General features: G+C 40.2%; 1 protein-coding gene across 2 annotated transcripts in view; it reads left to right on the top strand.

The window, feature by feature from the left end:
* DOC2B (double C2 domain beta) overlaps window positions 1–27149 on the top strand; it is an 847907-nt gene that overhangs the window by 332484 nt on the left and 488274 nt on the right. The window contains exon 3 of one of the 2 annotated variants that reach the window (XM_088449543.1): window positions 10803–10826. The exons of the other annotated variant lie outside the window; for it this stretch is intronic. Coding sequence (XP_088305669.1) covers window positions 10803–10826 — 24 coding nt within the window. The remainder of the gene's footprint in view (window positions 1–10802; window positions 10827–27149) is intronic. 2 annotated transcript variants of the gene reach the window in all.

The raw sequence follows: 27149 nt of genomic DNA, 5'->3' as shown, positions 1-27149 counted from the left end.
TCTCATGTGCTATAGCTGTAGCTGTAAAAGTTAAATATAATGTCAAAAGCTTAGCCTATATGTGTCTCTTTGCCTACCATCCTACAATTAATCCAATGTAAGTAAAAATAATTATATGTATATTAATTGCATGTTTGAGCCTTCTTTTCATTACACAATTTTTATTATTATCCAAAGGTTTGGTTCTGTTGTTGGCAGTAGGGAGGATATGATGGTATGAGCTAGGAAGGAAAAGCACATGAGGGAAGAGGGCCAGGGTCAGAGTAGATTAAGAAATGAATATCAAATAAGGGCCAGGAGAGGATAAAGGCCCTCATTCAGACCCGGTCGCAAGCGCTGAGCGCTCACAACCGGGTCGATGTTAAGGCCCTGCGCACATGCAGCGGCCAAACAGCGCGTGCGCAAGCCTCGGACCGAGAGAGAAGCTCTCTCGCTCTGGAGCTCACCACAAAAGGGGCGGCTGTCGATGTTGATCGACAGCTCGCCCTGTTTTGTAGGCATGGCGGGGGGGTGGTTTCACAAACGGAGGCGTTCCTTAAGGAACGCCTGCCGTTTTGTGGGCAGCCGCACTGCCATCAGCAGTGATGTCAGTGGGGAGCTTGCTGCTCGATCAGAGCAGGAAGCTCCCTGGGGCTTGCAGTTGCCGAGACCCAACCTTAGGGTCTCGTCGCAAGCACCGAAGACCATCGCGACCATCAACCTGGTCGGTCGCTAAGCTGTGGGTGGTAACCCACAGCTTAGCTAGCGACCAGGAGGCCGCACTAAAACATACAAGCGGCCGCCCTCATTCAGAACGAGCGCTCGCTTCTTGCAAACGCCTCTGAATGAGGGCCAAAGTACTCTATAAAGGGGCACTCAAGGTATGCAAAAATTCTTAAAAATAATTTTTAGAGTCTACAATGTAACAAACAAGAAACATACTAGACATAAACTGACAAACAATTTAAAAAAAACAGTATATAGTCCTTATATGAGGAGAACATTATCCTAGAATACAGTATAGTGCTAATTAGGTGTTATTGTGTATGTAACCCCCATTCACTAATAGGTATAAAGACAGTATATTCATTCAGTGTATTTAAATGTATGTGTGAGGTGAAATTTACAATTTATATTTATGTACATTGATAGTGGTCAAATGTATTTGTGGCCACAGGGATGTTGTGACTTGTGCCATATTGACTATATTCTGTTAGGATGTTTGGCGGGCACTAGGGAGAATATGACTTTTGGCTGCCGTGAGCCGGTTGTGGAGAGGGCTTGCAGGTTAAGCAAAAAAGGAGAGAGGTACGAGCTGGGGATAGGTGATGAAAAGCCGCAGCAGTGAATAAATAGTGAGTCAGTGAGAGAAGATGGTCATCAAGTATATATTAGCCCATAGCACCGCGGTTCAGTAATCAGGAGTCAGCCGTAGTGGAGGGTATATACAGCTAACTCCTGATTACTGAAATGTGGTACTATGGGCTAATATATATGTGCTGGGATGCCATAACAGGATGTTTACTCACTACTTTTATTTCTAATTAACTCCTTTACACTCTGGATATGCACATAAGCGTATAAGTGAAAACCTGCTGATTGCAAGGACTTAGGGCCTGAGTCAGAGCCGCTCGTAAGCGGCCACTCGTTCACTCTGAGCGATATTCGCACAACTGCGCATGCGTATGGGTTGTAATGCGCATGCGCAAACCAGTCATTGCGGTCGGAAATCGTGTGCTCGCAAAACAGCGAGGGGCTACTAATTTGATTGACAGAATGTACCATTTGTGGGTGGTAACAGGGGAAGGTGCTTGAAAACAGGGGAGTGGAGATCCGAACGCAGGCATGCCAAACGGCGAAAAGGGCGTTTAATGGGAGTGCATAATTAGTAAAGGAGCGTCATCGACCACATCACTTGGTTGTCTTTTAGCCTGAACTGCTCGCAGTGATTGCGGTAAGAAAAACCTACCACAAGCACTGCGAGCAGTTCAGATGCCTTTCGATGTTCCCGATTAATCTAATAAATACCGGAGATGACGTGTGATGCGAACGGCAAAGGGGCGTCTTCACAAAATAGCGAGCGCATTTTTCGTTCGCTCGCTCAGTCATAGAGGCATCAACAAACCGCTCAATTTAAATAGCCGGCCACTTTTTTGGAACGACCGTCCGCAAATAGCGTCCGGGTCTGAATCAGGCCCTTAATTTTATCTGCCGGCACTTCTTGATGAAATCCAGGACCTTTAATATAATTGTGGTTGCTGGAAGCACAGTAAAGAAACCCTTATCAGTCAAACACACACCACTTTTATGTGAGTAAGGTACGCCACTTGATTATATTTCAATAGGGTGGAAAGCACGCTACCCCAATACCATAGGACATACTATACTATTTTGCATTTCCTCCTCTATTTTCCCTATACCGTACCTACCAATACATATGGAGATATCACTTTGAGAATTCCTGCGTGGCCCATTCTACAAATCTTTACCAGAAAAGGTAGACATTTCGAGAAGCGACACTGCTTGGTTTGCCAAGAATATACCCCAAAGAAACCTTTATGTGTGTTATGCACAGTGTCTTAATGTGAGTACAGTACGCAATCCTCTTACTTACAGTTGGGATTATACGGCCTCACGTTGAACCTCTAATATATAGTGAGGATTGAAAAATATCCTCTTTTCTTTTTCTGGGAAGTACTACAATATTGCCTTTTTTCTTTATATTTCATGTCTGGGAACTAATGTGAGGATTAAATCGGAAAGAAGGCACATTTGAGACATTGTATTCATTCATCCTCCGTGCAGAAGTGAATGTATATCGTGGACTTTTGAACATTACATAATTTGGATTTCCTTGGGAAGCGCATGTGAGGACATTGTTTCTTGTAATTTTTTCAATCTTAGGCATTCACTAAGTGCAGTTTATTTCTTTGTGTCTTTATTGATCCTGTTAAAAGAAAAGAGGAACAAAATAAACTGGGAGTGAGGATTGCTGAGAGGGATATAATGGCAAAATACCAGAAAAGGATAAAAATTATGGAACAAATATTCACAGACCTGAGACAACATGAGGAATTGTTGAGGGATAAACCCCATGAGGTATGGCATCTGGCAGAAACAATGTATAGCAAATATTTGGCTTGATTATATCAGGTGTCTTACCACTCTTCTACAAGAAGAAGTGTTGAGAAAGAGGGCATTTAATGGCACTGAGATACAAAAAAAAATTGAGGAAGGACCAATGTTAAACATCCAGATAGAGAAACAGTACCAGGAATTGCAAGAAGAGCTTGCAATGGTAACCAGATAATTTGAAAACTTGCTCTGGTGGAGTACAAAAAATGCTTGAGCATGGCAATAACATCCAGAGGTCTATGTAACAAGAAGAAAGTATTCATTCACTGAAATCAAAATAACTGAGATGTCTGAACACTTGCAAGCTGCAGAAACTTCTAAATAGCAGGACCATATTAGTCATTCTCAGATGAAAGAACATCTTATGCAGCTAGAATCTGAGAACAGCACCCTTGCCAGTTCTAAAAAGCCTACTCCTGACATGAGTAAGGATACTGAAGACACTGCCTTATTTACTAAGAAGTGAATGGTACTCTGTGGGAAGAAAAAGCGGAAGGTAGTGTTGATGTTGGAAATAGTTATATTGTCCCTAAAATATGTAGCACAGTTGTTTGGTTCCATGTAAAAAAGACTATGGATTCATTAGAAGACATGACAATCAAAGACATTTCTTTGTCCATTGGAATGCTATTACAAGACTCAACCCCCTGAAACTTTTGCTAAGTGTTGGAAAGGAGAAAACATAGAGTTAATTTTGGTGGATCACATGAGGTGAGCACAAGCAGCCAATGTGACTGGCCCTGGAGGTGTACCAGGAGAAGGGAGTCGATTTGTTCCAAACCAATCAGGAACTTGCAGATATTGTCAGTAGCCACCAATAAGAAGACAGGTTGGAGGAGGAAATGTATATGCAGAACCCAGGCAAAACAGAGAGAGCAATGATGAAACATCCCTTGCCCAGAGACAATATCAGACTAGCCACACTGCATCTTCCCTCCAACAACCTCAATCCCAATGGAGGCAGAAGAACTAGGTCATAGGTTCAAAATGCTGCAGATGTAGAGTTTGGAAACATAGCATATTCAGAAATTCCACCAGAGGAAGAAAATCATCCAAGTGGATGTCAAAGCAAATCATACCCTATATCTTCCCAAACAAAATATAACAAGATTTCCTACAGCGTGGAGGAATCAACTAGTTTAAACATAAAAGAACAAAATAGTCCAGCTCAACAGGAGCAAAATAGAGAAAAGGAAAAAGCTGTTTCTTTATTAAAAACATGGGAGAACACCACCAGGGGTAGGAAAGAGGGCTCTGTTGTCCAATCCCTTACTAGTTTGTCAACCGTCCAAGTGAATTGAAGTGGCTTGCTAATGGGTTTGAAAGATGTGTGAACCTGTGAATGTAGATAATATATTTTAGTATAGTAAGCATTGTAAATGGTGCACTGGTATCTAAAGAGAAAACAGGTAGTGCCAATGCACCAGGGGGAGACTATAACTACTCATTCATTAATAGGTATATAGATAGGGGTTATAGTGTAAAGGTAGTATATCCCTTCAGTGTATCTAAATGTATTTTCATGGTGAAATTTATAATTTATATTTATGTACATTGATAGTAGTCCAGTATATTTGTGGCCACAGAGATGTTGTGGAGTTGTGTCATTAACTATATTCTGTTAGGATGTTTGGTGGGCCCTTGGGAAAAAAGAACTTTATGGGCTTCCCGCAAGCCAGTTGTGGAGAGGGCTCGCGGGTTAAGCAGGAAGGAGAGAGACACAAGCCGGGGGAGGTGATAAAAAACCACAGCATCAAGTAGACTTTATAAGGTCAAGACTTGTTATGAATCTATTGTGTACTCAATATTATTTAAATTATATAACTAGGAGAAATCTCCCATCTAAAAGGATTATTAATAGGTTCCATTAGCACATTATTATTTTTTTACTATTAAAGAAATATAAAAACTTATAAAAAAACATATCAAGAGACTTTGGTCAGCCATATAAACATATAATCATAGATTGAGGGAGGAATTGATGTTAGAGGTTGGTGGGTATAAAAAGGGCTTCAGCCCACACCCACATCAGCACTCACTTTTGGAGGGTCAGCTTTCCCTGGAGCATAGATCTATTATTGTAAGTACAATGAGGCAATTTATGACAATTTTAGCAACACATATGTATCTTTGTATATGTTTGTATCACTGACCTAAGGACCTGATTCAGACCCACTCGCTAAGTTGTGCTCGCTCGCTGTAAGCAATTTTCACCCATCTGCGCATGCGTATAATTCGCAGTGCGCGTGCGCAAGCCAGTATTTGTAATCTGATTTTGGTTGCTCGTAAGCCACTATCAGGTCGCTACGTTGACCCGTTTGTGGGTAGTAACAGGGGAAGGTGCTTGTGAACGGGGGAGTGGTGCTGTGAACGCAGGCGTGTCAGACCGCCAAAACGCCATTTAAAGGGCGTGCATAATAAGCAAAGTAGCATCATTGTACACATCACCTGCATGTATTTCAGCCCGCACTGATCACAGTGCTTGCGGCGGGGACAAGGGCTGCGAGCATCTCTGATTGCTCTCGATGTTACCGATTAATCCTACAATTCCCGGAGATGACGTGTGTTGTGAGTGGCAAGGGGGCGTCTTTATACACTAGCGAGCGCTCATTGCCGTAGCTCACTAAGACATACAGGGCATCCTTACGCGATGCAGTGCGAGTGCTTAATTTAAATATCCGGACCCTTTTTGCCAGCGAGCGATCGCATCTTGCGAGTGGGTCTGAATGAGCTCCTAAGTCCCTTGATAATTTTTTGATATGTTTTTATATGCGATGAAAATTTCTTTAACAGTAAAAATAAAAATGTAATGTGCTTGTGGAACCTATAACTAATCCTTTTAGCTGTGGGTTTTCTCCTAGTTATGTTATTTAAATAATACCATATAAAGTCACTTGGGTCAGATTATTTTTTCAAGCCTATTTATCATAATATAATGGCTATATTTAAGGAATCATTTTATATAGTCTAAAAACACTCTGTATTTAATATATCTAAGGGGATTTCTGAAAACCATTTTCTGAGTAATTACCACCTGGATGCAATTGGTTTCTTCTAATTGGTATGTATATTGTGTGTTCACCTCTTTTGTCCCTTTAAAATGAAAAGTATGGGTTCTAAAGGAAGGGTATGGGTCTTTTTCCTTAATAGTAATACTGGCCCCTCTGTTTCCATTTAGTCTACCCACCAATATAATTTTTCTCCTGGATTGGATTTTAGAGGTTTTACAATATTTTTATTGTGAATGCACTCTATTATAATTGCACGCTTGTTCCCCACTTGATATGTATTTTTTATTACCCAGCTACAAAGTGTTAACCCCTGAAAAGTTCCTTTAAACAAAAGGCATAGGGGTATTTTGGCGCAGTGTTCTCATGTTCAGTAGAAAGGCCATTTTGAGCTCACATGGTGGCAGGGAATTACCATCTCCTTCTCTGTTATTTGGGGATACTTTGTCATATTATACCATTGTATGCAAAAGAAAAATCTTAATAACTATGTATTGATTTTATATTGAATAAAACATTATTATTTTATGAATATATCCATATGGCATTGTTTGTTGGGTGAATTTTTGGTGAGACGGTATATGCTATATGAAAAACATTAGCTATATCAAGCCCTTCAGAACAACTATTGTGGGGACTCAAGTCAACAAATATCACTGCTAAGTAAACATACATCTGTGTCAAATTGGACGTTATTACATTATAGCGCCCTCTGATGTTGTTTTAGTGTATTGTACTCTATTGATCCTTGTTGGCAGAGGGTTTATCTAGAGGTGCAGCTTTATGTGATTATATAATATAATAGTGCAAGATAAGGGCAATATATATATATATATATATATATATATATATGTGTCTATAAGGTTTTACAGCGCCAGTGGTATGTGATGTACCTTAAATTACAATGTATAAATAATACAATTGAATCAAAGCCTATCTCCCCACAGCAAATGGGGTGTCAGCTCAACCTAATCAGTCTAAGTCGTGGTCAGTGACTTTTAAAATAATGTGAGAGCAGTGTGGTTAGGTCAGAGCGCCTTAAAGTGCTTTGAGGTGCAGAAAATTTGCAAAAATCACTGAATAAATAAATAGAGCAATAAATATGTCTAACAAATAGATCTAGACCATAAAAAAGTAATTATAAAAATTTAATAGAAACAACCAACATAAAAACATGAATGGAAAGACATGAATGACACTAGTTAAAAAATTATATATACAATACAAATAATAAATAAAAAGTAGAGATAAATACAAAGTTTTATAAAAATGAAAAGCTTATCTTATTTCATATATATGGAGTATAAGGTCAGGTGGGGTGCAGTTACCCAACGCGTTTCGTCAACAGCAGACTTCTTCAAGGGAAGAAGTCTGCTATTAAATTTGTATTTTTATATTTACTTTTTTATGGTCTAGATCTATTTGTTAGACATATTTATTGCTCTATTTATTTATTCAGTGATTTTTGCACATTTTCTGCACCTCAAAGCACCTTAAGGCGCTCTGACCTAACCACACTGCTCTCACATATATATATATATATATATATATATATATATACAGTAAATGGTGTAAGTGGCGCAAATAGCTAAAAAAAACTGTGCACTACTAGAATTAGATACAAAATAAGTACATGAAAAATGTATAACCCAACAAGTGTCTTAATATATAAGCACTCCCTCTATATATTACTGAGGTGGCTGCTTAGTTCTTCCAGACAATGATATATTCAGACAGTCATCAGTAGAATAGTGAGACAATAGTGAAGAAGTAGTGCCTTCCGTGCGAGTGTCCAATTTTCGAAGAACTTTGGTTGTAAAGAAAAGAAAGTTCCACTTTAGTTCTTAAAGTTACAATACATCTCTACTGATAATTTCAGGGGGGTCTTCATAATATATTTTCACGGTGTGGAAACATAAAAAAAAAAAAAATAGAAACAAGAACAACACAGATAGCATAAACCTGGTATGTATGATGTATGTGCATGTTCTCTCATGCCAGAAAAACGGGTTGGGTATGATATCCCGGCTGTCGACAGCCAGAATACCAACACCCATAGAAACGCAAGGTAAGTCTTTTCCCTACCACTACCCTAACCCCTACCCTAACCTTCCCTCCCCGGTGCCTAAACCTAACGCCCCCCTTCCTAGTGCCTAAACCTAACCTCCCCCGCCCCTCACCCTAAAACTGAGACCCCTTCCCCGGTGCCTAAACATAACCTCCTCGCACCTTAATCCTAACCCTCCCTCCCGGTGCCTATCTCTAACCCTCCCCCTAATTCCTAAACCTAACCCCGCTACCTAACTCTACCCTACCTGTGCACCCTGATACTTACCATTAGGGATGCCGACGGTCAGGATATTGGTGCCGGGATCCCAACCTGTCGGGATTTCAGCGCCGGTATTTAGACCATCGGCATCCCACATGCTGACTACATCCCCAAAAAAGGTGTAACAAAAATACCCTATGTGGATTAGAACACCAATGGTGTAAAGTAGCACTCCACTCATGCTTTTTACAAATTCCCATCACCTTTTGAGAAAGTAAGAAAGTATGAGCCTCATACTGACTCTAATTATTTAAAGAGTCATGTACGAATCCAAGACAACTGCAGCTGGTCACATCAGTTGGTGGTATATTGATAATTACAACAATGCACTCGTCAAATGGTTATATATCTACGTTTTTAGAACCTATATATATATATATATATATATATATATATATGTTCTTTTTTCATGCATCCTGAAGAAAGAACATATATAAAGGTTCTGAAACAACGATATATAACCATTTGACGGGTGCATTGTTGTGATTATTAAGATGCCGGGAGTGCCGCCTACTTTGCAAGGAAAGTTAAAAAGGAGGGCACCGGGCGCAAGTATCACCTATAGCCATTGGAGTGCCAGCAGCTTGCTATGTGTATATATATATATATCTATATATATATATCCAGGTATAGGCTTATTACAGCCAAAAGAGGGCACTCACTGAAATTCTTTTCAAAGCAAGTAATCAAACATCTTTAATGTAAGAAATTTATATCACCATAGTAGTATATCTGTGGACATTTCGACCCCATAAGGGTCTTTTTCAAGACAAGTCACTAGATCCAACCTTCTAGCATGCTGACCTAAAGTGGCTGTAATAAGCCTATACCTGGATATTTAATTGGAGTACAAGAGGTTTTCTCCTTAGTGTAGCACTCCGTGGACTATGCAATAAAGAAATTATGATAGCTAAAGTCTGATTGGTTGCTATGGGCAACACCACCACTTTTCATGTTTAGAAGCTTTGTTAAATCTACCCCTAGACCCATTGCCTATAGATTAAGAAATGGTCAACCACAAGGGTACATCCGTTTCATTTGCACACAAAAGGGTACATTGCGATAGAGCATTTTATTTACATTTTTTTTGTCATTTCAATTGTCAACATTAACAGGAAATATCTCTTTCCTGTTACTATCTTTGAACTGATTGGTTTTGGCTAGATTTTAAACCAGTGAGAATCAAGACAAATGTATAGCAGGACAAGCAATGCGATTAGTATAGATTTATCTGTCAGAGACCTCATGCTGCTGCAATAGTCTCAGTGTTCACTGAGCATAAATGATGTGCTGCTGAATTCTGTCATGTAAGTTTCACAGGGCAGATGTTTATTACCTGTATTGTGTATGATGTGTAGCACTAGTTCAGACTTTTTAATGTTCACGTCTCCAATTGTGAATTGTTCGAATGTTATAACATATGTATCATTTAATTAAACTTCATTAAAATAAAAACCGTATCTGTTCATTAGGTACAGTAACTACCGTTTGTAAATGTCTATGTAGTGCATAATAACCAAAGAAAATATACTGGTACAGGTTACCTCATTTGCACAAAATATAACATGATTTACATGAGAACATTTGAATGTTTTTTTCAAAATATTTTGGATTGGTTAAAAATAAACATTTTAATGATAAGTACTTTATATCATACATGAGATACATTATAATAACAATTTTGTAATAGCAAGTCAGAATTATGGGCCTGATTCTGAGGCGTCCACAGACAGTTCTCAGCATACTGTGTACAGTATGTGCCAAATGAAGAAATCAGTCTTTGCACACGTGTACAGATTGATCCATTTGTTAACTGACCTCACTTTCTGTGTAAAGGCTGTTTCAGGGCAGTAAACTTCAGGAGGACCATTTGATTGCACAGAACTGTTCCATCTTGTAGGAGTGTCATGGGAGTGTCATTGGCGTGTAAGCCAACTTCCATGCTTGATCATAGCGTGTGGGCGGAAAAGGGATGTCTGCTTTAGACAGATCCTTTTCACATGGCATGGGGTGGGTGCAAGACCAGATAGTAACAGTGAAAGGCTTCCACATGCAGTCACACAAATTTCCAGTTACGTGGACAGATTCTTGTATTAGCATAAGGAAGTAAGTAAGCTGCAACGGCCAAATGAAAAAGCAGCCGCTGATGCGTCCGACTCAGAATAAGGCCCTATATGTATTATATGTTGTACTGTGGTATAGCACATAGCATTGTTTGGTGATCATATATTCATTTTACTGTGTCACAAATCATTTCATGCTTTCTCTCTTCATTTTTCCCTGTCTTGTTTGTCTCCTTTCATCCACTCGCTTACATTTCACCCTTACCATCTGCTCTTTGATGAGGGAAGATGCCAAAAGTTTACAACAGAAAGGTAAGGGACATGGTTTTTTCCCTTAAGGGAAACACAAAAAGTTATAACTGCTTATGGAAATTTGTGAGACACCAAGGACTTAGCAAATATTTGTGAAGCAGACATACAGTACATGCATCTGTCACCTGTACACTTTCACAGGGCTGTCTACTGGGGAGGCAGGGGGACACATGTTGGGGGCTGTGATTTCTTGTGGCTACTTCTAATAACTTATATTATGCAAAAACTTTTAATATAAGGTTCTAGATTGTAAACCACAAGGTTGCCTGGACAACCAGTCACTTAGGCAGAATGTGTCCCAAAGCCCAGCACACTGGCAGCCACACCTGACGTTACCCACACTATGATGGCAAATCTGCATGCAGCTTATAGTTTTTACATTTGTTTAACTTTTTAAAATATTGTTTTATTGTATTAGTCCAATAATAATAAAATTAATGTCCTAAATTTAATTTTATGAATTTAATGTCCATTTTTAAAGTGGACCCAGTATAGAATAGTGGCAGGGGTTCAAACTTCATATGGGGGACTCTGCACAGCCAGTTTTTTCATTGAGCTGATATTGTCACGACCAGGGTTTCCCAGCATAGGGAACGACGGGTATTACCTATGAGGGCGCTGTGGCGTGGTCCTTCCGGTGGAGGGGCTGGTGTCTGGTGGCGGGCATTGGCTGTGTGAGGTGTTCCACGGGCACTGTGTCATTCTGGTATGGGCGCTGCCATTTTGCCTCTGGTCATGTGACTTAACTGCTCCAGTCCTGGTGTGTCACATGCTCTCTCTGAACTATCACGATTCTGCACTGGGTACTTAAGGGAGTTCAGAGCTCCTCATAGTTGCCAGTGCAACGTGTTTCACAGCGTATGCTGTGAGAGTGTTCCTGTGCTCCAGTAAACCTGTCTGTTTACCTGTGCTCCTGCTGGATCCCAGTTTCCAAGCAGCCTGCATTGCTCTGCCTGCTTCCAGTCTTCTGCTGGAACCACCCTGCACCTTCCATTAACCCTCTCCCTGCCTAGGACCTGAGTGTGCAGTTAACCCTACTCCTAGCTCCCTGCAGCTATCCAGTTTCTACACTGAGCCATCTCAGTGCTACTCATCAGTTAACCTACTACTCCATAACCTCTCTGGATTTCATCACACTAGTATCAATTTGTAACCTGACCTGTCTGCAGCCTTGCAGTAACCATTTGGATTACAAATACTTTTTATTATTTCTGCCACTGCCTGGACATTACCCACTCTTGCTTCACATCAGTATCAAGTCATCACCTCCCCATCTATGTTCTGGACTTATATTATCTTTGTGCATGTCTTCAAGTTCACCCATTAAAAAACCCACTTTTCAGTTTAAATCTGTTTCAGTATCCACTCCTGTTACCACTCCGGGTCCAAAACAAACACAGATCCTAACAGTTATTTGTGACAGTACAGCCTACCAATTTATTAGGAACAGATCATTGTAAATATATGTGTAACCTCATGAACAGGGCCAGATTAAGGCTTGTGGGGGCCCCTCCAAGCCTCACAGAGCCTACTCCCCCTCCTCCTCCTCCTCTCCCCCTCCAAGCCACATGAAGACAGGGGCAAACACAGGATTTTCTTTGGGGCTGAGGTCCTTAATATAACTATATATATTATATATATATATATATATATATATATATACATATATATATATAATCAATATAAATGGCGGAACTCACGGGTCTTGCAAAGAAAAATCACGCTGACAACTGTGTCACTCTTGTTCGATGTTTCAGTCAAGAAAGACTTTTATCAAGAACACGTGTTCTTGATAAAAGTCTTTCTTGACTGAAACGTCGAACAAGAGTGACACAGTTGTCAGCGTGATTCTTCTTTGCAAGACCCGTAAGTGCCGCCATTTATATTGACTTTACATGCACTGCTCCATCAGGAGCACTGTGGAAGGCACCAGGGCTATTTCATTTTGCTTGATTGCGGAGTGCCAGCTTTTTGTTTCATTTTTATATATATATATATATATATATATTTATATATAACATACACTCACACATAAACAGTATACTAACACATATGTAAACGTTAATACATACATACTAACACATATATACGCATTAACACATACAGTACATACACACTAACACATACATAGTATACACATAACACATCTACAACATGACACATATACACGCAGAATCACATACACACGCACACACACACTGAAACAGTACACAAACATACCTTCACTTGATGCAGCAGCTGCTGCAGAGCCATTCCTGGTTGCAACAGGGGCAGGACACCTAGATTCATCAGGCCCCACCCCTCCACGATGTAATGTTGTGATTTGTGGTTATATGTGGGCAGGGCTTGCCGTATAGGCCAGTCACTGTAAGGAGGAATCGGTGTGTCAGGGGGGTTTCTATGTACTCAGAAACCCCCCCTGCATCCGCTAGTGTGGAGCCAGTCCCTCTCCTCCCTAGAATAAAGCTGATGCAGCAGCACTGACTGTGCTGCTGCATTCAGTGGAACAGCCGCTGCTGAGCCTCAACCCTGGACACCTGTTCTCGGCAGGGTCACATTGACCCTGTGTGGGGGCCCTTCTGTGTGTGGGGGCCTCGGGACGACCACCCCAGTCGCCCCTCCCTTAATCCGTCCCTGCTCATGAATATTAGTCAACTAGTGCCTGGGGATGTCATTGGGTCCTAGTGAATTGATAGAATGCATTTCCCCATACTGTATGATGTCTCCACTGTGTGCAGGTAACAGATGCTCTATAAATTTACATTTTATCAAAGAGACATGATAAATGTGTGGCCTATGATCTTAATTGTAGAGTTGTGACCACTAATGAACAATTAAAAGGTTCAGACATGAATGTCAATCATACACAATTGTGCAGCTCCTTAAAATATGTACTTTGTGTGACATACTAAATAAGGTTGTGTTATACTCGTATACAGTAAGATAATCTAGTTTCAATTTAAACAAACAAATTGACAGATTAAAGGTCTATTGCCTTTAAGGAACAATCTAAATACAGCAAATTCCTTGGTTATGTGCTATCTTGATAGGAGAACACTGCAAGCTTTGAACACATTTAGCCTGTGTCATGTACAATGCTTCATTAATACATTTCAATGCATGTCCTATAATTTAAGAATTATAATTTTTTTAAAATATAGATTTTTCCTACAATATACAAAGGGAAGAATTTAGGAAGCAGTGGCTTCCGTAAGCCGCTGCTTCCCGGCGGATTCCAGGTGAATATTTTAAATGTCTCTCAGAGTCAGTGTAAAGCTGGTGTGCTTTACACGGACTCTGGGAGCCATTTTAAATAGGTACCTGCAACCCGCCAGGAAGCAGCGGTTTATAATTTATATAGATTAGATTTTTTTTAATTTTAACTAACATTTCTTAAATACATTTCCATTTTGAATGTACTGTAAGAGTTGTTTATGTTTCTTAGTTGTACATATCATGTGCATTATCATATGCATTTATAGTAGATCAGGGGTCTATTTACTTAGCAGTGTTAGGAGACAGAGTGAAAAGTGATAAGGTGCAAGTCAATCAGCTCCCAACTGTCATTTTTCAAACACAGCCTGAGAGATGGCAGTTGGGAGCTGATTGGCTGGCACCTTATCACTTTTCACTCTGTTTCCTAACACTGCTTAGTAAATAGACCCCTTAGTAAAGTGGGGCATCCACTACACGATTTTTGCAGGCGATTGAACGATAACGACGTCGTTATCGTTCAATCATTTAAAAATCGTTTATAAATTGTGCAGTGTTTGGTCGTTAATGATCAACGATGCACGCTCCCGCTGGTCGTTTGATCGTCTCGTCAGTCGACTGAACATGCAGGTCAATTTCACTTGATCTATTAAAGATAGTTTGCAAATCGTTCCAACTGAAAGATAAAATTTCAAGGGGAAAAAATCAAGGGAAAATCGTTTAGAGATTGGACAGGATGTCCCCCATAAGTCTGAAAATATAATGTGCTTTTAAAAATCTGTATGCAGGACAGATGAGCTACACTATAGAGGGCTCTATTTATTAACATTATTTTTACTAAAATAAAGTGAAAGAGGGTGTTTTCACACCCTTTTCACATTATATTAGTATCACCTAAAGTTACTAAAGGGCAATTGGAGTAGAATTCGTAAAATTGTACTCCAACCCCTAAGTATCACTTACTCCAACCCCTAAGTATCACTTATTTTTAGTAAGCATATCGCATTTCCCATAATTGTAATGGGAAATGTGATCTGGCCAAAGTTACTAATAATAAATTGTGAAAAAATACCGGGGAAAGCCCTGTGATAATAACGCCACCTGGAGGTGGCGTTATCCAGGGTCTCCATCGATTACTGGACTCCTGCTCTGCTCTGACAGGAAGAGCAGAGCCCGGAGCCAGCCCCAGTGATCAGCTGTGTGGTCTAAACAGACCACATGCTGATTCACTGTAAAAATAAAATTAAAAAAACACACTTACCGGATTCCAGGGACCGGAGTATGGGGCTGCGGTGGTGTCCTCCCTCTGGTCAGCTGGTCTCCCATGCTGCACTGCGGCCCGTTCATCACCTGACAGGGTCCCAGTGCAGTATGGGATGTCAGCCTACCGGAGGACATGGAGGAAATCACCGGAGCCCGGATCATGCAGGTAAGTGTAGTTAAGGAGAGGGGGGGTTGCGGGGGGTCCGAGATCATGGGGGCGGGGCTTGGTGACCGGGGCGAGGCTTAGCACCGGGGGGTAGCAGCGGTGGCCAATCGGCGCATGCGCGGGGCACTTGTCATGGTATGTTTTGACGAAAATACTGTGACTAGTGTGCTGAGGGGATTCGCAGGGACAGAGCTTTCTCGCAAGCTCTGTCCCTGCAAGGGATTTGTAGTAAACCCCTGTGATATTGCCAGAATTCACTCGGTAATATCACACAACAATCTGCATTACCGATGCGGATTGTAGTAAATAGAGCCCAGAACCTTAAAAACAATAATACTATACATCACAACAATATTTAAAGGAGTTTCAAATATTTAAATCTAACTTTAAGATATTAGCTTTCCTGGATCTAAGCAAGTAATGCAGAATAATAAAACGAGTGGCGTCATTAGTGGGGTGCAGGGGTGTGGACCGCACCGGGTGTCACCCTCTGGGAAGGGGGGGTGGCACCAAATGGCCAGCTCTTCTTCAGTGACTGGGTGCCTGGCACTCCACTGTGATGTTGTTCACTGAGGAGGAGCTGGCAGTGCGCGGAGAGGCTCTGGGGGCAGCCCGATATCTCTGGGAGTGATGAAACAGGGTTATGCTACAAGACCATGCCCCCTTGTCTGTGAGGTCCTGCCCCCTTTTCAGGGGTACGCACCATCGGTGAGCACAGGGGGTCTATTGGACTCACTAGATGCCACCGACCTCTGTGACGCACACTGAGTAATACTGCACATTGTTGTCATCAATTTTATTATCAGTTTCCTATGGTTGTTGTAATTGTAGTCCCCGTGCCTCAAGACCTGAAGAGGAGTTGGTTCTTACATTTCACAGTTAGGCTCGACACACCTTTTCCAGGTTCTTTCTCGAGAGAGTGTTTCTGACAGATCAGTTTCATTCTGCAGGTTGTAGGTTCTTCTGTGACTCTATATAAAACACTTGTATGAACACACACACTATCGCAAGTACAGTTATTAACTTGAATTGGGATGTAGTCAATCCCGACAGCGGAATGCCGGCTAGAGATTTATGATAGGCATTGAAATACCGACGCCTATCATAATTCCGACACCGGAACGCGGAGGATGACATCCCGGATGAATGTAAGTATGGGGCGCACTTAGCATTAGCCGCGGGGGGGAGGGTTAGGATTAGGGAATCTAGCGGGGTTAGGGTTAGGTTTGGGGGGAGGAGATCAGGGTTAGGCACCCCTAGGGGGGAGGGTTAGGTATCCCCGGGAGTAGGTTAGGGATAGGCACTAGGGGGAGAGGGTAGGGTTAGGCACCACTAAGGGAGGGTTAGGGGGCGACAGGGGAGGTTAGGGTACTTACCTGCCTCTGTCGGGATCTTGATCTTGTAGGGCATATGTTGAACCGGCATTTCAATCCCATTCCCTTGAAACAGTTATTGGTTTAAACTTTAAAGGCCTGGCAACCTATGAGCTGACACATTATGGGCTGACAGGTTGTGACTAGTGGATGGTAATGATTTATTGTAGCAATGACTATACAAAACAGTATTGTGTGCTATACCATAACATTTAGTATTTTAGGCTCTTAAAGGTGTCAAATATCTGATTTTTACCTTTCTTAGCAGGGGAAAAATTATAGTAAGCAAGTGGTTTTTTTCATAAATTATAGCCTCTAGAGCACAGGTTCTCAAACTCGGTCCTCAGGACCCCAACAGTGCATGTTTTGCAGGTCTCCTCACATAATTGCTAGTGAAATAATTAGCTACACCTGTTGATCTATTAAAACATGTCAGTGAGTAATGAATACACCTGTGCACCTGCTGGGTGACCCGGAAAAAGTGAACTGTGTGGGGTCCTGAGGACCGAGTTTGAGAACCACTGCTCTAGAGTATTTGGGGGTACAGAAAAATGTTTGTAATGTGATTTTTAATTGTTTTTAAGCAAGATTCAAAAATATTGGGAAAAACACTTGTAACTTCCAGCTGCAAGTTCAAAAACTAATTTCCCATCTATACAACCCACAAAATACATGTCCCACATAATTACACCTTTATTTCAGCCTTTTACAGAAAATCACTTGAAAAATTAGAACATTACTGGCCAAATTATGCTAATTAAATGCCTCCAAGAGTAATATTATTTATTGACAATATTATTTATTGACATTTCGACCTTCACATTAAGATTTTGCTCTACTTTCTATCAACTTGGGCTAAGAACGAAATTCCGCATTAACTCCCATTGAGACCCACATTAAATTTGTGCAGATTTTAATCTAATCCCATTAAAGTAAAAACATTCACCAGATTGCACCACATTAAAACATCAGTGGTGGGAATTTAGATAATGAATGGAGCATCTCATGGTCAGGAGCCGTGCTGTTTACTCAAGTTCATTATTCAATACACACCTACAGTCCTAGATACCTGTATACCTGCTGCTATCCAGCAGTAAAACAGCCTGTGCATACTGTAATACAGTATCTGTCTAATAGCAGTCTGTCAAATGGAACCTCGTTGTCACGTTTGACTTTGGGAAATCCCCTACTGAGGGGGTGAAAGCTGAAGTCCCGGGTTGAGGGAGGAATCGGAGGCGTGGGGCCTGTATATAAGATCTCCTCATCCACGAATATCGGACGTTGGCGAGACCTGACCAAAGGTGCTGAGTCTAACCTGCTGGGAGGTGTTCTCCAGTGGCCGTCCAAGCTGCACCAAGCTGGCAGGTCGCGGTCCTTTGGACAGGTATCCAATACCCATGGGAATAGAGAAAATATAACAGTGGCCCAAGAGAAATACTTCAGGAAAAAGTACGGCGGCACCAGGAGTCGGTATTTGGAGTTATACACAGGTAAAGGTGTTTTGACGCACTGCTGCACCAAGAGGTGGCACTTGTAAGTGTATGCTGGTACTGTGTTTTTGACGCACTGCTGCACCAAGAGGTGACGCTTGTAACTGTACCCAGGCAAGGTGTTTTGACGCACTGCTGCACCAAGAGGTGGCACTTGGAGCTGCACGCAGGTGCTGTGTCTTTGACACACTGCTGCACAAGGAGATGGTACTTGTATGGCACACAGGCAAGGTGTTCGGACGCACTGTTGCACAAGGAGATGGCACTTGTATGGCACACAGGCAAGGTGTTCAGATGCACTGTTGCAAAAGGAGATGGCACGTAGAGACTCGAGGGTATCTCAATACGGGAACCTGGAATGAGGTGACGGCAAGTATAAACAAGGTAGCGACAACGAGGCAACTTCCTGCTGTCCGGAGACTGGCTTTATACCCTGAGGTAGCAGATCATTGGTGGACAGCGTCAGCTGACCACCGAAATGCTACCATTGGGTCAAGGGTAGTCAGGTGATGCAGACTGTCATGGCTGCATCTATGACGGCAACTGCAGTAACCAAGGCACAGCACAGCACATCTCATGGATGTCCACATGGCTCTAGTCATAATGATCAGCGCATCACTCACCCCCGCAGCTGACATCTGACCACCCGAGCGAGTAATGGCTGATCCTAGGCTGCAACTTGACACTCGTTTAGTACCGATGGAGGACCTATGAGAGAGAAATCTGTCACACTGATAAAATGTGGGGCTAATTACCAGGTCTTTGAGAAATTAACAGAGCCTGTGTACCGGGGGGGGGGGGGGAATCAGGGGGTTGTGTCCACGACCCCTTTCCCCCAAAATAATAAAAAATACTATGCTGTTACCCTCAGCAGCTGGCCCAGGCCAATACAACAGGCCCGGGCCCAGGTAATCAGTGTTCCCCCTCTCTCTGCACCCCAGCCTACTTCATATTGATAAACAGAAGGGTTTTCTTCTCTTTTTACAACTAAAACATGTTGTATATACCAGCATACAAAGTAACAGAAACAGTTAATCCACTTTTCATTGTGGGACCATGCTACTCTTTCTTGTTTTTTGTTTTTGACGCTGCTGCTACATCAGAGGTTTGGACCTGGACTTGCCCAGGGTATGTGACTAGATCTGAAGCCTGTTTATCCTTTGCATACTTTAGAGAATGAAGGAGGGGGCTGTTTCAGTCTGTATTTGAGCAGAGCTTGCCAGGTACAAATAAGTTTTCAGCAGCTGATCCAGTGAGGGGCCTTAATGCACTGCAGAGAGGATAGGTGAGTTCATTCATCCATTGCATGTCTTTTTTGGTATATTTTTTTTGAATTTTGTATGTGTGTGTATAAGATATAAAATAAATTTGTGATAGCTATTTTTTAGTTATATGTCTTAGCTGTGCATTTTATTTTTTATTTACTTAAATATATGTATTTGCTGCCTATTTACATTTGTACTTTGTAAAATATTTGTTAGTTTATGAAATGTGTTCTCAGTGTATTTTTAATTGTATTAAATGTATGTATTAGCTGCATAATAACATCTGAATTGATTTTAATATGTTAGCTGTTTATTTTATTTTATTTATTTTATTAAATATAAATATGTTTGTGTTGGCTGCAAGTTTTATTTAAAATATTTATTAATTGAAAAGTAGAAGTTTCATTATATTGTCTGTGAAGAGTTTCTATTTTCAAATGTTGTCTATTAATGCTAATATATGTTTTAGCTGAATATTTACACATGTGTAAAGTTGCTTGTGTAAGCTGTAAAGAATATTACATATGGGTTATAGAAACATTTCAGTTAACTCTTACTGATTAGTGAGAAAATTGGTTTATTATATTGGTGGTGAAGAGTTTTATAGAACCAATTCTTTATTTTATGTATAAAACAAAACATATATTAGCATTTATGATTTTTGTTTTCTAATTCCATAAACCACATCAAATTAGGTTTGTCTGCAATGGGTTTGCGTATTCATATCTGAGTGTATATAGCTGTGTTTGAAGAGGTGCATGTTATAAACAATATTCTATATTTCCATCCTAGAACTGGTGAAACAGGATATCCAGTTTGTTTCTTCCAATGAAATGGTTGAGCTCAGTATTACTCGACATTGTAATCGTGCTGTCGTTTCTATGTCTGTGATGTGCCTACACTGAATGAGCAGTCGTTCAGTGCAGGCCCATCAATCATCTGGCAACATGCTGAACCTGACGTTATTGACAGGTTGACCAGTTTGTTTGCCCAATGATAGATGTCCAATACGACCAGCGTGCACGCGCATCGCTGGTCGTATTAGACATTAAACTGCGCAATTTGCGGACGATTACCAAGCACGTGAGCGATAACGACGGTCGTTAACTCTCAATTGCTAGGTTTAATCGCCTGGTGGATGGGCAGCTTTAGTGTTGCACCAAGTGCCAAGTACCAGAAAACTAACCACTTTCATACAGAGTGGGAGGATGAATTATATTTTACTGTGTCTAATTCAAAGCGTTTGTGCCTGATCCACCATTCAAGTGTAGCTGTTGCAAAGAAAGAAACATTTGGAGAGGCATTTGAAAACTCTACACAAACATTTCCCATTAAAAGTGAATTATGAGAGAGTTAAAGAATTCAAATCTCCCATCACTGTCCAACAATTAATCTTTACAATGCTCTAATGTATGTGAAAGGCACCTGCAAATCTGTTTTTCCACGTGAGCAGCCTACATACAAAGCACAAAAAAATGGAGAAATGGTCAAAGAGGTATTTTTAGAGGCAGCAGAAATATTTTTTCTTGGTGTTAAAAATAAATCTGAAACTGTTTCCGCTGTTACTGAAAATTCAGCCATCCAGAAACACAACGATGATGTTACTCACATTTGAAGATCTGTAGGAGCAACTGAAAATAGTCTAAAAAGAGTGCTTTATTTTAACTTCAATTCGAAGAGTCAACAAACTGGACAAGCATATAACTGCTTTGCATTTTTTTTTTGATAGATTGGTACTTGAACAGTTTTCTGCTGAAGAGGAGATGGACAAAATTATATTGCTAAAGGGAAAACTAGACAGAAGAATACTTTCAGACATTCAAACATTTCATGAATGTCAAACACATGGCAATTTACAATCTTGATTCTATAAGCACTGATGGAGCAGCTGCTATTAGTGCTCAGACTAATGGTTCATTGCTTTGCACAAAATTCATTATACGTTTTCCAACTTTCTGAATTAAAATTGCATAATTCATTGACAGGCTTTGTGTGGCTGCTACTGTAGGTTTAGTTATTTCAACTGACTTCACAACTTTATTGAATGAATTGAATATACAGTTTACAAATAAAGCTCTGTAAATACTTTTAAGCAGAAATTAAAGTCATTGTGTCTCTGCAGCAGTACAAACTATGAGCTAGACCATCAGAAGAAAGAATAAAAATAGCCTGATGTTAGTATATACAGTATGAGGAACAGATCCCAAGCATCATGTGAGAACTGTATTGGTGTTTCTAGGAAACTGCAGAACTTGAAACTTTACCAACATTTTAGTGCTTCCCTTTGGTGCAGATGTTGATAATGACGACAAGTATAGGAGGAGGAGGAAGAGCACTGAAAAAAACAAATAAAGTTGTATGAATATAAATACAAAAAACTGTTAATAATAAAATCACGCATTAGGACTGCTATCTATCCTAGCCACAATAAAGTTTACAAACACAAAAACAACTTTAGTTTGGCTGGCATACCAGCATTTCTTATGTATTAGCAATAGGTTAATATGTTTACCTGCAGGTGTGGTTTGGTATGATAACACTGAGTTAACTACCTTAGTATACTCATTACAATCTGTCTCTGTAACATTGAGCCATTATGAAGTGTTCTCACATGGCCTGTTGAAGGACCACCTATCTGTAACATGTAGCACAAAGGTGTAGCTATAGTAAGTGCAAGTGGTGCCATTGCTATGGAGCCCAGTACATGTTATGCCACATTGTAAAGTCCCCAGTTCATATTATTCCCAGTTCATATTATGCCATATTGTAGTGTCCCCAGTTCATATTATGCCACACTACATTGCCCTCCAGTTCATATTATGCCACACTACAGTGCCCTCCAGTTCAGATTATGCAGAATTCCAGTGGCCCAGTATATTATTAAAACCACTACACACTCCCATTACCATTATAACATCCATTACACCCTCCACTACTATGTGTCATACTATAAACAGGTGGCAATGTGTGATATAATGATAACGATTTAAGGCATGACTACGGGGCATAAAATTAACTAAGGCACTATTACTATATGTGGCATAAAATGAACAACCAATGCAGAAAGAGGTGTTTCTCTAGAAGTATTTGGCCAAGGGCTCCTTCAAAATGTTACTATGGGGCCCAAAAAGTTCTGTATACGTCCCTGGTGTAGCAGCAGTATATGGAAAGTACTTTTATTATCTACTATATAAAAGCGAAAATTTGTCCTTCTGTCTTTCTATACAAATCCACAGTTTACAAGCCAAGATCGTGAAATTTTACATACGAATGTATTAAAACATGGATAAGGCAACTAAAAAAATTTTGGATCTAAATTAATTACTGTTAATTTTTAATTAATTAAAAAACACAATTTTTGCTGGACTCTCATTGTGGGGCCTTGCACTCAGTACTGCTGTCTGCTACCTCCAGTGGTGATATTTAAGAACTTTCTTATCTCTACTATTTATACTATTTCTGTCCATCTGTCTTTCTATACAAATCCACAGTTTACAAGCCAAGATCATGAAATTTTACATACGACCGTATTAAAATACGGCCGCGGCAACTAAAAAAAATTTAAATTGAAATTAATTACTGTTAATTTTTAATTAATTAAACCGCAATTTTTGCTGGACGCTCATTGTGGGGCCTCACGGCATATGGGTAGGGCATCGGAGCGAGCGTTTTGTGTTGTCATGTTTTGTCATGATTTTAATGTTTATTATTGAAGAGAACTTTAGCAGGCTTTCCCAGCATTCTCAGCTGTCTGACTATACCAAATTACGCAACAACTTTGACTTCTTTCTTCAAACTGTGTCAAAATGATGACTTTGCAAGGACCCTGCTGTACTGTGTGCTGCCAAAATATTACACATGGAATGCTTCTCGAAAAGTTTTTATGCGCAGAAAACAGGGAGTCACTGTAAATGGTCAATCTGGTATCAGAGCAACAGAAGCTCTTGGCCGTGTTTACACTGTACAATCGACAAATTTTGAATGCTTCTATCTCCGAAGTTTGCTTTACACTGTTACAGGTCCTACTTCCTTCAAAGACCTTAGGACTGTTGATGGGGAAGCTTGTCACACTTTTCGTGAGGCCCGCCTAAGGAGAGGTTGGTTGGAGGATGATGTGTAAACAAACATTCTTAAAATCATGGGCAACGCCGGGTACTCCAGCTAGTTTGAAATAAATGTGACTTAGTTGATCTCTCAGCCTGTATTTGTTTCTGTCATTGCTCTATTTTCTCCATACTATATGTATACCACTGTTGTCGTGAAGGCAGCAGCTGCAGAGATTTCTTCATTGTTCTTATCAAACAGTGGGCCTGACTCAGACCCGCTCGCGAGCGTTGAGCGCTCGCAAGCGGGTCGATGTTGCCCAAGTGCGCATGCGCACGACGGAGGCGGCTCCGTCGTGCGCATGCGCGAGACCCGAATAACGACAGCCAAGCCGTCGTTATGGGGCTCGCACCAAAGGGGGCGTGCTGTCGATGGTGATTGACAGCACACCCCCTTTGGTGGGCGTGCTGGGGCGTGGCTGCCCAGACGGAGGCGTTCCCATGGGAACGCCTACCGTCTGGGGCCGGCCCCACTGACATCACTAGTGAAGTTAGTGGAAGTGCTTTTGGCTCTGATAGAGCCAAAAGCACTCCAGGGCTTGCGGCAGCGAGACCCTACCGCAAGGGTCTCGTCGCAAGCCCGAGGGTCGCCATGGTCTTGACCATCGTGACCATCATTTTGGCCGCTCGCTATAGCTGTGGGTGGTCACCACAGCTATGCGAGTGGCCAGGAGGCCGCTCCAAAAAGGAGGAGGGATGGCCCTGATTCAGAGCGAGCGCTCTGTCAGAGCGTCTGGCTCTGAATCAGGGCCACTGATCCATGTGAAATAACTTTACAAAATGAAGACTACATTACAGCTCATACCTTTGGGGGACTCTTTCTGAACCAATTGTTTGAGGATAAATATATATAAACAGATAAAAGGTTGCTATACACCTAAAAGCACTCCTTTCTGGGTCAGCATTTTTACCTATTTGAAATACCAACTCTCTCAACCAATGTGCATGTGGATGCCTAGTTATGGTGAATCGTCAGTCCCCCTACTTCCTGATTACGCAAAGCTGATAACGTGCAGTGCAGCTCTTCTAATGAGTAAAGTTGCCCTCAAATCACTGAACTACAGTACATGCTCTGCACTAATTATAAAGTACTAACAGATTTTCTTGTGAAATAACATTTGAGGTTGATAAAAGTTATTATTTAAATTGAATAAAGCTATGATTGGTTTAACCAATATTCTGTTTTGTGTATTTATTTTGCAATGATGTTGGTTGGTGCAGCTCAGGTTGCGAAATAAGATAGTACCATGCTACTGCTGTACAGTGAGTGAACAAAAAGTACATTGCATGTCAGTAACATTTTGCGTTTCAATCATGTTCAGCCGTCTCTGGTGTACATTAACTGATTATTTGTATCTGGATCTAAAATTCATTCTGCATTACACACTGAACAAGGACTGGGCTGCTATTACTATTGCCAGTGTCTCCAACTTGGAGAAGTAAAAAAAAACACACACAAAGAAAATCCCCAGGTGCTACTAAAATCCAAAACAGAAGTACAAAATAAATAAAAAAAAACAGTGTTTAAATATTCAATAAAATAAAACTGTAATAAATATATAGCAATACTGTATTTTGCAGAAAGTTACAATAATGGAATCAGTGATATAAAACTTAAAAACAACCAACCAATATAGCTGATGAGGAACTGTGCTAATAAGAATCAAAATACAAATTAGCAGATACATATAATCATAATGTCAAAACACATTATATACAATATTTCATAACATAATACAAATATAAGATGCTAAATAATAACCACACAATATATATTGACATTAGTACAATAAAATATATATGCACATAATCTATATGAAAATGTATTTAAATTTAATAAATAATCACACATGCTGCAGATATAAAGAATATTAATTGATCTTGTTTGCAGTTGAAAATACTATCTATTATTCCTACAGCTCCATGTAATTATTCAATTAATATCCTTTATATCTGCAGCATGTGTCACTATTTATGAAACTGAAATCTATTTTCATATACATTACAATGTCAATGTAAACTGTGTGTTTATTGTAAAGCATATTATATTTGTATTATTTTATTAAATATTTCATATGTATGTAGCGTGTTCAAGCATCATTATTTATAATTATTATTATTATTATTATACAGTATGTATTTGCTATATCAGATTTGTTCTCTGATTTTTATTAGCGCAGTGCCTCATTAGTTATATTGGGTGGTTGTTTTTAAGCAATTTAGAGAAGTACTGAAACACAGAATTTTCCAGATTAGTGGAATTGATGGACTAATGAAGTATTGATTTTCTTTCATTTAGAGAGTATACACCAATAATGGGTCTGTTTCCAGCAAGTCAATCGTGCACATCAATTACAATAGTTAATGGGTGCCTGTGCCATTAAATAGTCATACTGGGAATAGATTGACAAGGACGTGCAGACATCTGCTGGCTAAAGAACCACACTGCACCTCAAAATTAAAATAGTCAATATGAACCATGTAGGTAAAATACTTTGTAAAATGTTACAGTACTTTCTTTTCCACTGTAATTCTGCTAAAAAATAGTATTATCCATTTCTCCACTTCAAGGACAGTGATCTCATTGGGATCTTATATGGGTCAAAAAGCTGAAATTGATTTACTCTTTCTACCCCTCTGAATGAATACTTCAATCCACACTTTGCATCTCTGGAAAGCGTATGCAGTCAGTATATCTCCAATCAAGATGTTGACTTTCACAATGTACACAGAAAAAGAAAAGCATCCAATCAATGTTTAAATCATACTGTATCTGCCAGCTTTTTAGACCACTCATCAGGTTCAAATGTCAAGTGCAGGGGCGTGATGACATGCTTCCCATAACAGCCCCCACACACCCACTGCACGTATTATGCAAATTTTGTCATCACACTGTGGTTGCAGCATAAAAGTGGAAACAGGACCTTTGCAGTTAGGTCTGTTAGATAAGTAAATAGAGAACTATGGTCTCTGCAAAAATGTCTCAGGATTTAGTGATAACGTTTGCACAATAGGGTGTAAGCAAGTAGGTTGGGCATGTTCAAAAGACAATGGGCTGGGTGTAATAGGGTGTATGCATGTTTGTTGGTGTAAATTGCATCCTTTACTGTCAACTAAATGTGAGAAAGGGACAGGTTGTTTTGTATTTTTTCAGAAAATTCTTCATTGCAATAAAACCATATACTGCACATTCCTAAATCCTGGCACCGGCCTAAGCTATGAGGAATGTAGACAGTGTCGGACTCATTATGTTGTGATATTTTTTATCATCTTATAATTTTATTTTCTCGCTATCATCTACTCTGACATGATTTTGTGTAATCTCTCAGTGCACAGCAAACTCCCAGGATAGCACAGAACTGTGACAGATGTATTTTATCAGCTGGTAATCAGCAAGGACTAATACACCTCCAGCCTCCTTGAAAATGCGACATGTAAAATAAATCTGTA

This window comes from Taudactylus pleione, unplaced genomic scaffold (genome assembly GCF_031769625.1).
Source record: "Taudactylus pleione unplaced genomic scaffold, aTauple2 ptg000487l, whole genome shotgun sequence".
NCBI classification, from domain to species: domain Eukaryota; kingdom Metazoa; phylum Chordata; class Amphibia; order Anura; family Myobatrachidae; genus Taudactylus; species Taudactylus pleione.
Note: the sequence above shows the minus strand (reverse complement) of the source record. Positions and strands in the feature narration are given on the sequence as shown.